This window comes from Convolutriloba macropyga, chromosome 6 (assembly GCF_964194025.1).
Source record: "Convolutriloba macropyga chromosome 6, txConMacr16.3, whole genome shotgun sequence".
Lineage (NCBI taxonomy): Eukaryota > Metazoa > Xenacoelomorpha > Acoela > Convolutidae > Convolutriloba > Convolutriloba macropyga.
The window spans coordinates 42,233,002-42,246,219 of NC_134473.1; the positions used below are offsets into that span (position 1 = coordinate 42,233,002).

The following is a 13,218-nucleotide window of genomic DNA, read 5'->3' on the forward strand; positions in this document are numbered from 1 at the left end:
TAGCATTGAACTCAAACTAACTATTGGAAACCTTCTATTCCTATCAAAACAAGCCATAAACTAATACAATATCATAATCAAACCTCATAACCATCAAAAATTGCAAAAAAACTGCTTTTAAAAGCCGCACGTGAACAAAAAAGTTTCGCTCGCTTAGAGAAAATTTTATTACACATCAATTTCTCGCTCTCTCAAAAACAGCGGTATGAACAAATACCACTCTCTGTTTGCTCCGCTCTTCACTTTTGTTCAGCACCAAAATCACTCCAATTTTTTTCACGCGTTTCATTTCCCGCTTCAAAATTCACTCCAATAAAATTGATTAAAAAGAAGGACTTCTCCAATACTCCTCTTCGAGTCGTAAAAAGACAGCGCCCCAATACAATTCAAATTCTTTGAATTCTAATAATAAAAAAAAACTAATAATATTTAGAATAATGTGGTGGTGAAATGAGTATAGAACAATGTTGTCAGGAGGCAAATTGTAAAATTGCTTCAGAATAGTTCAAGAGTGCGTGGCTGCAATGAGAGCGTTTCTTCTAATTTTGGTCCAATTTTGGCCCCAATATTTTATCCTTTTACACATATTGGCTTACAAAAATATCAGTTTTTTGGAAGTAACTTTTCATGCAACGGAAATGTGAATGAGTCTTAAGTTGTCAAAAATAGCCTTAATTGTTGAGCTATAAGCATACAAGCTCTCAGAATTCTTAATGCGAGTGCTCACACAGAATCATCAAAGTGAAATTGTGAAACCCATTTCAGTGGAACCAAGGAAATGGCTTCCGCATGTAAACGTACAAGAAACAACAGGAAACGAATCTATGTAGGGATATGAATCAGAACTAGAGATCTCTACAATACATTTGTAGAACTCGACAAAAGAAAAACTGGGAAGTTGACAGAGAAAGAGTCAACGGAACAGCAATTAAACAACTTTTTTCATAATTTAAAGGACAATTACGTCATTGACTCTGACGCTTTTTTCAATCTTGTTTTAGTAGGAGGTCCAATTTGTTCTGTTCTTCAAAGTTGATCACGTGGTGATCTTTTTCGCAAAATGATATGTTGTTTCCATTGCAGCCCATTATGATATCAGAATTTTGAGTTGAGTTTTCTAAAAATTCCTCTTCCTTTTTACGGCTGTCAAAAACGAGCCGGATATCTGCCAATCAGCTCGGCTATGTGAAAGATCGTTAACACTTGCGAGCCGAGTGGGTACCTGAAAAAAATTCCTTAATTTTTTCTAGCGCTGATGGAGTTTATGTTGAAATAATTACCTTTCGTCTAGCGGCCATCATAGCGGACAATGTAGCTTCACTGCACGTGGTATATATTACTCCTCCTCCAAAGGACTTTGGTCGATCATGCTTGAACTTGTCCGGTAGTCCCAGTGCCTCACATAGCCAGTTCATCACCACAATCTCCAACTCAGTACATATCGGACTCGATTCCTAATATTGGTCATTTTAGAAAGATTAGTTAGATTTTTAAGACCAATACATTGACTCGCTAACAATTCTTCAAAATGGTGACCACGTAACGGTGACCTCTCTCATCCACATAACCAAATAGGTGACCAATCTCCCAGAGTTTCATTGATTTCATACAAGGATCATATATGATTTCATACTGACCATACCCTACTTTTTAATAAGATCTCAAATATTTTTTTAGTGTTAAAATAACAAAGTAGGGTTAATATAACAAGTAGTGTTGAAGTATCATATTTCACCAAACATGAACTTAAGTTAATATTCAGTTCTCTTACATTTTTCTCGAGAGTCTATGAAACTTATTACAGATACTGATTACCAAAACAACAAAACCGTCAGCAGAAAGGAAAACACTTGAAAAAATCATGCAACTTTTCCGGAAAAAAAAGTACTTCATTTGTGGCACATAAAGAAGCAAGCTAGTTAGAATTAACACTCTTAATCCTAATAGCAATACAGCAAAAGTTAAGCTAACGAGGACTTCCTTTAATGACACTGAAAATAACAGCAGAAAACAATAAGTATTTTGCAAAATTTTCACTTTTTGACTTGCATAAAATTTACTTAAAAACAAACAGGGCCATAAATACGGGAGCAACTCCAAATTTTCTTCATCTTTTTGACAACCAAATAGTGTTAAAGTAATAAGAACTATTAGCTTTTCGCTATTCGCTATTCTTTGACTCTTTGAGGGGTATAAACAACTGACACTTCACATCATTAGAAAACATGTTTATACATTAGTAGCGTTCGAAGATAATCATCATTGAAAACATAAGTCAAATTGATCCACGTGGAAAATGAACTTTCTCAAATACCGAAAAATTGTTCAAACGTGAAAATGCTCACTACACATTTAACACAGATTGAAAAAATTCATCCACTCGGTGATGTACTTCAGTACTTCAGCGTGATTAAAATCACTATTCTGATTGTGACATTTCATTGAAAACAACTTTTCGAAAAATGGGTAAACAGATCTTAGACAACTCACCAGTAAGGTCACTGAAAGGTCACAATCAGAATAGTTTATACCCCAGTTGTTTATAATAAAATCCTGAAGAAAAGTCTGTCAGAAAACGTTACTGATCACCCCAGACAGGCGAAAAAGCTAAAAAGAGACGCATTTTGGAACTGAAGGAAAGCCAATTTCGGTTTCTATATCAAAACAAAACTTAGTTTCCATTTCCAAAAAACACTAGTAAATATTTGTAGCAAATTTTTTTTCGGGAAGGAAAATTTTGCAAACTGTTCCGTTTTAATTTCATTAAAACCATTCAACAGTCTATAGTGGAAATTGGACGGACTTCGAGGTATTTTTTCTTTAGTATCTCGAAGTCATCGAGTCAAAAATTCTTGGGCATTTGTTTGAAATCTTGAAGTGTTTTGGGTACTTTTGAGGACAACAGCGACAATATGAAAACAAAGCAGGAACTTCTCACTCATTTTAGCAGCTTTTGGCAAAAAATTTGAGCGTGCAGAAAGATTCTGGAATCCTCATGCATCAATAATTGTTCCGATCCCACTTGAATATACTCAAATTTTTTTTGTTCAGACATTTTTGGCCGATCGATATATTCATCGTAGAGAAATGTGAGTGGTATCATTAAAAAGCTCGTCCAGCGTAGAAATTGAAAAAAAAAGATTTTTTTGAATTTCGTTTTTTGGAGTAGTTATTGAGGACAGAAATTTTGTGCGAACACGAGATATTTGGCATGATTTTGTTCACTTTTAGTGTAATTTTTCTTGAAAATAAGGTCTTTTTTATAAAAAATATTAAATCAAAATTACATTTCTTGCCAAAAAATAAATCAATTTTGAGTTCCTAATAGACGAAAGGCGATGAAAAGAAGTTCTTGTCTCCTAGGGAAGTTTACTATAAAAAAATCAATTTCTAGTTGAGAGCTTTTTTTTAGAAAACTTTTCATTTTTTTTTTGTTTTCTTAAGTCCCCTAGAGACTAGTTACTTTTCATATCGAAGTTCCGTTAACGACAAACTTGATTTACAGTCTAATGAAACCCGACAAACAAAAAAAATCGTTTTCAAGGAATCGCTCGTGTTTTTTTTTTGGTTTCGACTCGTAATTTTGAGTATTCGTAATTTACAAGAAAATTTTGAGTTTCTTTTTGAGGCTTCACTAGAATTTTGGAGTCCAATGGCATAACCTCATTGACTATAAATGCAATAGGTTTTGTGATGAGCATTAAGAGAATCTATCTAGAGATTTGAGTGGAAAGCTAATGGCTGTTAAGACTTTAAAAATGGTTTTGAGAATTTTTTTTTTAAATTTGTCGACCATAATTTCATTTTCATGAATTGTAAGTCAATCACAGTAATGACAGTACCCCCTTCGTTTCTACTGCAAATTTATCTGGTTAGTGGTTTTGTCTTCTAACATTTTGTTATATGGCTTCAATGGCACAAGATTTCAAATTTAAAAAAAAATGGATATTTTTGTTTTATTGGTTCCTCTTGAAATCTAATCACATTATTCTGATATTGACCTCTCCAATTGGCTCAGAAAAGACGTTTAATGGATCAGGGATAAAGTTTTCAGAGAAACGCTTATGTTTTAAATGGCTTCGACACTTGCTTCTCGCACTTTTCTACGGAAATTTTGGTTTTGCATGTATTTGTTGTTGTTTCCCTAGTCCTAAGACTTATCGTGAAGTCTTATTGATTACCTATGCATGACAAATAAATATACTTTTCAACCAAATGAGGCATAAATGAGCGTTTTTATTGACTTCCGTTGAAAGCTATTAGTTTTAATGGCTGTTAAGACATTAAAAATTGATTTTTCTAGATTTTTTTTTAAACTTAAGTTGATCTTAAACATATTTTCGTGAACTGTAAATCAGTCTCAGTAATCACCGGACCCCAGTCTTTCCTGCATCAGCCAAAATTATAATAGTTAGCGGTTTTATTCTCGAACTATTGGTGTTATGACTTCGATGAACAAGTTTTCATAAATTGATTTTAAACTTTTGCATAATTTTTTTCGTATTTATGGTACCTTTTGGAATCTTAACACATTTATCTTAATAATGATTGTTGCATTGGCTATGACAAGAGTTTCAATGGATCATATATACAGTTTTCAGAGAAAAGCTTATGTTTTAAATGGCTTCGACACTTGCTTCTCGCACTTTTCTACGGAAATTTTGGTTTTGCCTGTATTTGTTGTTGTTTCCCTAGTCCTAAGACTTATCGTGAAGTCTTATTGATTACCTATGCATGACAAATAAATATACTTTTCCACCAATTGAGGCATAGCTGAGCGTTTTTATTGACTTCCGTTGAAAGCTATTAGTTTTAATGGCTGTTAAGTCATTAAAAATTGATTTTTCTAGATTTTTTTTTAAACTTAAGTTGATCTTAAACATATTTTCGTGAACTGTAAATCAGTCTCAGTAATCACCGGACCCCAGTCTTTCCTGCATCAGCCAAAATTATAATAGTTAGCGGTTTTATTCTCGAACTATTGGTGTTATGACTTCGATGAACAAGTTTTCATAAATTGATTTTAAAATTTTGGATAATTTTTTCGTATTTATGGTACCTTTTGGAATCTTAACACATTTATCTTAATAATGATTGTTGCATTGGCTGTGACAAGAGTTTCAATGGATCATACATACAGTTTTCAGAGAAAAGCTAATGTTTTAAATGGCTTCGGCACTGTCTTCTCGCATTTTCTACCAAATTTTTGGATTTTGCCTGTCTTTGTTGTTGATTTCATAATCAATGACTTATTGTAATGCCTTTTTGATGACGTAGGGATGACAAACATCCTTGCCGTCTCATCGAGTCAAAACTTAGCGCATTTTATAGCTTCCGTTGACAGCTATTAATTTTAATGGCGTTGATACTATGGTTTTCTCAAAACTTTTGTGGTTTTATTGTATTTGTTCATGTTCGTTGATTTATTGTAGTCAAAATCTTGAAAAGAAGAATCCAATAGCTAAAGGTAAAAGAAAGTAGAAAACTTTTTCATGAAAATTTTTTTAATGTCTTCGACACCTTTCTCGCCCATTTTTTTTTATTTTGCTGTTTTTGTCTGTTTCTTTTATTCTTCAGATAGCCGTAAAATGCTGACCGGTCTCATAAGCTTGTAGTTGCGGATTGAACAAACATTTTTATCCAAAGCAGTCAGTTTATACCAAATGGTCCTAGAGGTTTTGATATTTTACATTTTCAAAATTTCGAAGGATTTTTTCAGTTTTTTCAGTCAGTTCTTTTCGTAACTCATTCTCATCATTGAGGGGTCCCACACATTTCCTTGTATTTTAACAATGAACATGTTTACTGATATTACGACGTAACTGATGTTTTGTTTGTTGGACAAAATGCGTCTTCATAAAAAGTTATGTGAGTGGTGTATTATTGTTTCATCTCTTCCTTTAGCACAATCGCGTTATAACAGATCCCAATGGTTTTCAAATGCGGCCCAATTGAATTTATTTATGCATTCGGAATAGCTTTAGCTGAATTAGTATAAATAGAAATTGAAATAAAAAGACAATATGCAGATAATAGCTATTGACCTTAATAGCTTCAATAATTTGTGTTTTGCAATGTTTGTAATTTGTTGTTCGTATTTTTTTGAGATTTTCTGCATCTTTAGTCCGTTCCTATGGCTTAGTCTAACCAAAGACAGATCCTATCAGTTTCAATTTGACTTTTGAGTAAATTAATCAAGACTTATTTTGTTAAAAGCTAATGATTTTCAAGAATTTGAAATTATTTGGTTTCAAAAATTTTGGTTGATTTTGAATTTCGCGTCATTCTTTCTTCTTTTCGCCATCTTGTTGCCTAGTCTCACTAAGGAAAAATCCCATCTGCTGTGTAGTTAGGAAGAAGTAACTTTGCATAGTTAGGGTTTTGTCTGATTGTATTTTGACGTTGTTACTAGGTGCATTATAATTTAGATATGAGTTTTTTCCTGCGAAATTTTTGTTTTTTGTTGTTGTTATTGTTGTTGTTGTTGTTGTTGTTGTTGTTGTTGTTGTTGCTGATGTTTTTTCTCGTACTATTTTTAACAGCAGATCTTGTTGTAATGACGCATGGAATTATCTAATTCATTTATTAGTTTGGTTGTGTAACGATTTTTTCAAACTTAAGCATCTATTTTTTATTATCTCTTTGTCAAAAATGTAAGTCAAAAGACACTTAAGTCAAAAATGTAGATGAGCGCGGGTCGGAACATCATGTGCAAACGCACATTAACGAGCCTCCTTGTTTTGAATAAGGGTTATTACTTTAATTAAAAATGAGCGTGGTAAGTTATTGACAATAATCACAAGCTGTTTAGCATAATCACCTTTAAGAATACTTTCATAATTATAACTTGGTAATATTTAATTACTTATAAATACGAGCAAAATTTATTTTATGCAATGATAATCCACATTCAATTCACCATTAAAGGCCAATAGCATTTCATTTTCATTAATCAATAAATTCTTACATTTACTTTCTGTTGATTTTGTTTTTAGGTATAAGGCATACCAAATTTTTTTTATCATCATTTGGATAAATTATAATTGCTTTGCTCAAATTCGTCCCTCGACGTCTGTGTTTCTTTTTTGGGAAATCTGGTCTTTACGGTGTCAACTGGTGTGTACTTTTTACTGAAGGAGTTTCATGTAAAAAAAAACTAATACTATCAGTGTCACTGTCACATTCGTTTCAGAAAAAGTCACTTATTAATTTTTGTCAGACATTTCAAAAACTTCTCACAATAAAATCAACAGAGTTTCTTTCTTTTTGACAGAAAATTTTTAAAATTAGTCTGTACGGCGTCACTGATGCCATGACAACTGGGTATTTATGTAAAACGAAATTCATTTGCTCTATCTTTGTCACTATTCCATTTTGTCTCAGAAAATGGTGCTATTGACTTAAAATTAGCAACCGCCCCTTTTTTTCTGAAATTGATTAGTGTCTAAAATTTGATCTCTTATTTCCCAAGATTAGTTTTCTTTCGTCACTCATTTTCAATAATTTTAATCAATCAATAGGGTTGAACGATGGGGGGTAAAGAAAATAGGGGTGCAAAACCGGACACCCTATTATCCAAAGCATAAAAGTGTTTTGATCCCAGATAAGCCTATCCTGTAACCATTAAGCAAGTCAGAAGAGAAAGAAGACTGGCTTTTACAAAAGATGCCGCTTCAAAAGAAAAAAAAAACAAATTGCATCATCTTTGATAGATCCGAACATGATCAAATAAAAGTTAAAAGTTGTATTTCAGTTTCTTTGCTTCTCACGTGTTCATAATTAATTTCAATAGTTGCTTAGGATGATCAGTAACAGCCCTGGACGAGAGAGAATGGCTATCTCACAGAATATTAAAAGATGTTACAAGACAACCGTGATGCATCCTTAGCTCACTCGGGAGGTGAAGCACCCTTTTTCCTAATTTTGCTCGTATGTGCCTATACCCACCCAAGTGAATCCGAGGCAGTTAATGGCGTCTGCCATCATGTCTCCCAGGAGAGATGCATACGAGTTGAGAGCAGGGAAGAACGCGTGCATGTGTGGGGACTGCCAATGAGTCGTCTGAACAAACAATTTAATCGCACATTCATTTCCACAAATATTAAGCACAAAAATTTACATGATGCTTCTGGTTGAAAAAATTTCAATTCATAACCTTTTCTCTAAGCTTTTTATTATCTTACCCCAGCAGCCAGCCATTTACGATTAGATGCAGAATCGTCATTTTTGATCAAGTTTTACATTTGTTTCATCCTTAAGATTGTTTCGAACCTCAAGATATTATATTTTGAATCGAGGTGGAATGCAGGCCAGTTTTCAACATTTTGAGAAATCATTTTTAAAGACAGTAGTCTATTAATGTTTTTACCTTCATTGTCTGGATGCAAAGTGAAAATGAAAAAATTTGTTCAAACTCGAATTTGTGTCTGGATTTAGATTACGCCTAACGATGTATCCTATCCGTTAAAAAAAGCTATTATTTTCTAGATTTCGGTTTTTGAAAACCTTCGGAAGAAACAGTCAGAATGTCTGTTCAAATGTTCTCTATAATTACCCCAGGTAGGATGACTTTGTCAATGTCCTCGGCAATCTTCTCAAAGGGCTCACCGTCCATGGGAGCCTCCTGTGGCAGAATGTCCTTGAGGTATCCAGGGTACACATTCTGTGGCAACACATCGTGATCCTCACCCACATTACTCAAGTAGTCCGCTATCTTATCCACCATCACCTTGCCTGAGAACAAGAAACGTATCCAGTGTTCTAACATCCCCCATCCTCTCATCAAAAAGGAGGAAACTCAGGGAAGACAGTCGAGAGGGGATTCAAAACAGTTTTCATATCTTACATAAACTCAACGCTTAAGTTTTAGGATTGACTTTATATTAATTAGCCTTTAATTTAGCTTTAATCTCACATGAATTCAACGTTTAAGTTTTAGCGATGATCTTATAGAATTTTGCGTTTAATTTAGGTTGGAACAACTATCTTTAAAAATTGGAATCCGATTACTAGCAAAACCAATAAACAATTATATTGAATAAGTTTATTCCCTTTCGATTCAAGATAAAACCATTAGCTTGAAAGAATCTTGCGTTTAATTTAGATTGAAGGAACAATTTTAAAAAAAAATTGTTATCGATTTGTTAGCAGAAAAATAAACAATTATATTGAAGAAGTCTAGTTCTTTTTGCGTCAACCTAAACCTAAATTTCGGACTGCCCAAAATTTATGGACAATTGGGCAATAAATGAGAAGATTTAATAGGCTCGCACAACTCATTGGAGAAATCAGATCTAGGTTTTTGCGTGATCAGACAAACTTTAAATCAAAAAACGTAAAAACCAAGCAATTATTGATTGGAACAATTCCTGGGCTGGATAAAAACTTTTTAAAATTTTCTTTATATTTGCAGAAAAATATTTTAACTGATAATTTCTGAGAGGAAAACAAATATTCTGTCTAATTCAGCCTATATTTATTATCTGAAAAAATCACTTCATTTCACAAACTCTTTAAATTTGCTATTTCATGTTTTTTTTAAATTTTTCAATTGTGCTGTCGGGAAGATGAATTAACTCAAAAAATTTCCATGAATCATAACTCAATTTTTGGCACACGAATTTAATAGTTAAAAGCTGTTTAAAAAACAATAATTTAACAAACCTAAAAAATTGGCTACGATATCAGAGAAATGCAAAAGATTCAGCTATAAAGGAATGAAACTTTGTACAGTCAACGTTAAGTTAAAAACTTTTTATTTAGAACGGACGCAAAATTTAAAGTGCTGCGTTTTTGCAAACTGAGCGCTTAATTAAACGCTACAATAAATAAAATCAACTCCAGAACTTCAGCGTTGAAATATATTAAGATCAATCAAATTTGTAAGATTAACGCCATAACGGAAGTGTTGAACTCAGTTAAGATCTAATCTAAAATATGCGTATAGAAAGAAAAAAAAATATGTTTTCTGTATTGTTAGGGACACAAAATTATGAAATATCAACGCGTAGAAACGCTAGAATTAAGCCATATCAGCGCTAAGAAACGCTTTTTTTGTGAGAGGGTAAGAAAAGAACATGACTAAGTTCAACTTATTCACTGCCGATAGTTTTTTGGCGCTGATAATTTAGCGTGGGAAAAAGCAGACTTGACCCACAGTGAGAATTAAATAATCAAGTTGAACCCAAAAGTCAAGAAAATTTTTTTGGCTTAACTTCATGGTTATCTCAATTTTGCCTCGACTCATATTGTTGCTGCTTGATTTTAAAGAGAGCCAAATTTGAGACTTGACTTCTGATTGATCCAAATCATAATTCATGGAAAAATCATGTCGTGAAGCCACAAAAAATCCTTGGAGCTGTAGTATTGCTTACTAATGGTCATACCGGAGTCATCAAATATGCTTCTTCAACGGTTGCTTTTCCGAAGAACCACTAATTAATCAAAACCCAGGGTAGCTTATAGAAAAATTTGTTTCACAAATCCGAAAGGAAGAACGACTGCACAACAAGATGTTTTTACCATAAACATTTGATTCAAGACCCTCACATTTGTATACCTAGTTTCAACCAACAAAGTAATATGGAAATGTATTCCATCAGCGACGATTGATTTATCTTCAGAGTGCAAACATTGATTTAAGACTTTTGTTTTTTTATTTTTTTTGGTTTGAATTTCTCTAATACAATGCTGTTTAGTGTTGCTCCATTGGCGCTTCAGTATGCACAGAAACCAAAAACTAGAGAAATTAAAAACAGCGGGTCTATGACAAAGACTTTTGCTCGACTTATGAAGAGACAACATTAGTATGCTCATCTGCTATATGACTGGAGGGGGGGGGGGGGTGCGGACCCCCCCCCCCCTGCAAAGAACTTAACCACCGAAAAACTGATTTTCTCTCAGTGAAATCAAGTTTTTTGTTTAAGTTTCACCAGTCTAAGAGATTTTTCTTGTGCTACGTTGACTGGTGAGACTTAAACAAAAAACTTGATTTCACTGAGAGAAAATCAGTTTTTCGTTGGTAAAGTTCTTTACAGGGGGGGTTGTCCGGACCCCCCTCCCTCCAGTCATATAGCAGCTGCCGGTTGCTGGTGTGCTGGCGTTAAGGCAACCTAGAGCAGTACCTCAATTGCTCGACGGTATAAACTCATTTTCTATAGAACTAAAAATTTTCCAATAAGGCGTCAAACTTGGAAAAAATTTCAAAATTTTCAAAAATTTTTTGCGAAAAAATTTGAAAAATTTTCAAAGTCCTAAAATGGTCTGAAATGGATTTTGCGCTATGAGAGAGCACTCAAAAGTGATTTTTTGTTGACTTCACTTTTTTCACCTAAGTAGTATAGGGGTCAAACATATCAAAATTTCGAATTTTTTGAAAAAAATTTTCAAAATTTTTCAAAGTCCTAAAATGGTCTGAAATGGATTTTGCGCTATAAAAGAGCACTCAAAAGTGATTTTTTGTTGACTTCACTTTATTCACCTATGAAGTATGGGGGGTCGAAACATACAAAAATTTCGTTATTTTTCTGAAAAAATATTTCAAAAATTTTTTGAAGCCCTAAAATGGCATGAAATGGATTTTTCGCAATGAAGGAGCTTTCAAAAATGATTTTTGTGGACTTCATTTTGTTCAACCAAATAGGACATGAAAACTCAGTTTTTGAAGTAGTCTGAAAGAAGTCAAAGAGCAGTCAGAAGCAGTTTTTGTTGACAATACTTTTGCAAATGTACAGTGTGATGTGGAAAGCTTGGCTTTATTTTTTTTATATACATTTGTAACTATGTATATTTCTATCAAAACAAGCACGTATATTTGCTTACATGTGTTCAAAATTGTAATGTTTATGTAGGAATGAACAATTGAAAGAAACGAAAGAATGGGAGTTTTATTTATATAATTATGCGTATTCATGTGTATAATGAAAGTATATATGAAAGTGTATATCTGTTTATAAGTAAATATAACTGTGCTTAAGTTTTGTAATATGTTTCTATGAGTATAAGCTGAAGTGTATGTCTGTGGGTAGAAATTGTAAATGTGTGTATGTGTCAAGACGTTCTTGGTTTTATGTGTGTATGTTTTTCTATATCTATACAGTGAAATGTATGTATATATGTCTGAATGTGTTTATGTATTTATGTATTTATATGTTTTCAATCCGATGAGAGAGAGAGAGATAGAGAGAGGGAGAGAAATAGCGAGAGGGGGGAGATAAGTTCCTGGAGGGCAATTTAATTGCCATGAAGAATGTTGTTATTTGTCTCCACGATCCAATAATATTATATCTTGCACACGGATTTTGACCTTCAGCGTAGCTAAACTCTGTCCCATTAAGCATTGGCAAGCAAAATGTCACAAACGAAGACGACAACAAGTTTTTGATGTTCTGAGCATGCTTTGTTGAAAACTGAATTTTCTACACCTATCTAGCTACCATATTAAAAACTATCAAGATTTTTTACGAAAAAAAAATTAATGCTCATTGTCTTTTAATCCTAGGCAAGAAAATGATAAAATGTTGCAACACAGAAGACAAAAACAACTTTTTGATGTTCCGAGCATGCTTTGTTGAAAACTGAAATTTCTTCTCCTATCTAGCTACCATAATAAAAAACTATTAAGATTTTTCTTAAAAAAACAAATTCATGCTCTTTGTCATTTACTCCTTGGCAAGAAAATGATAAAATGTTGCAACACAGAAGACAAAAACAACTTTTTGATGTTCTGGGCATGCTTTTTTGAAAACAAATTTCTCTATACGCATTCAGCTACCCTTCTAGGATTGAGCAAGATTATTTACAGGAAAAAATTATTTGAGATAAATTCTTGAGAGATAAACAATAAATTGAGCTAAGTAAAAAGATTAAATTCTGTAAAAAACCGAAAAATTTGGTGGAAAAACTATGATATGCAGGAGCAGCTGAACGTGTTAGTTAAATAAAGTAGAATGATAGGGATTCGTCAAGAGCTTGAATCAAACAAATAGTGTAATGATTTACAAGAAGAGTAGTTTCCACTGGAACTGTAAAAATAGCAAAATTTTCAAAAGTTAATTAGCCACTTGATCAATTAAGCAAGAAAGAACACAAGCTTTGTATCTGCGGGGGATTGCTAGAAACAGCTTCAGTAGCGAATAAGTCTTGTTTGCGTATTAGGAATAACACTAACGGATAATGCGTGCTTTGACTGAAATCTTAAACAAAAGCGAATCGCTTCTT

The 13,218-nt window shown here is 33.1% G+C and overlaps 1 protein-coding gene across 1 annotated transcript in view; it reads right to left on the bottom strand.

The window, feature by feature from the left end:
- Positions 1–13,218, bottom strand: part of LOC142341325 (aromatic-L-amino-acid decarboxylase-like) — a 101,394-nt gene that overhangs the window by 63,350 nt on the left and 24,826 nt on the right. The window contains exons 2-4 of the mRNA XM_075392249.1: positions 8,555–8,733; positions 7,948–8,061; positions 1,281–1,454 (exon numbers count right to left, since the gene is read on the bottom strand). Coding sequence (XP_075248364.1) covers positions 1,281–1,454; positions 7,948–8,061; positions 8,555–8,733 — 467 coding nt within the window. The remainder of the gene's footprint in view (positions 1–1,280; positions 1,455–7,947; positions 8,062–8,554; positions 8,734–13,218) is intronic.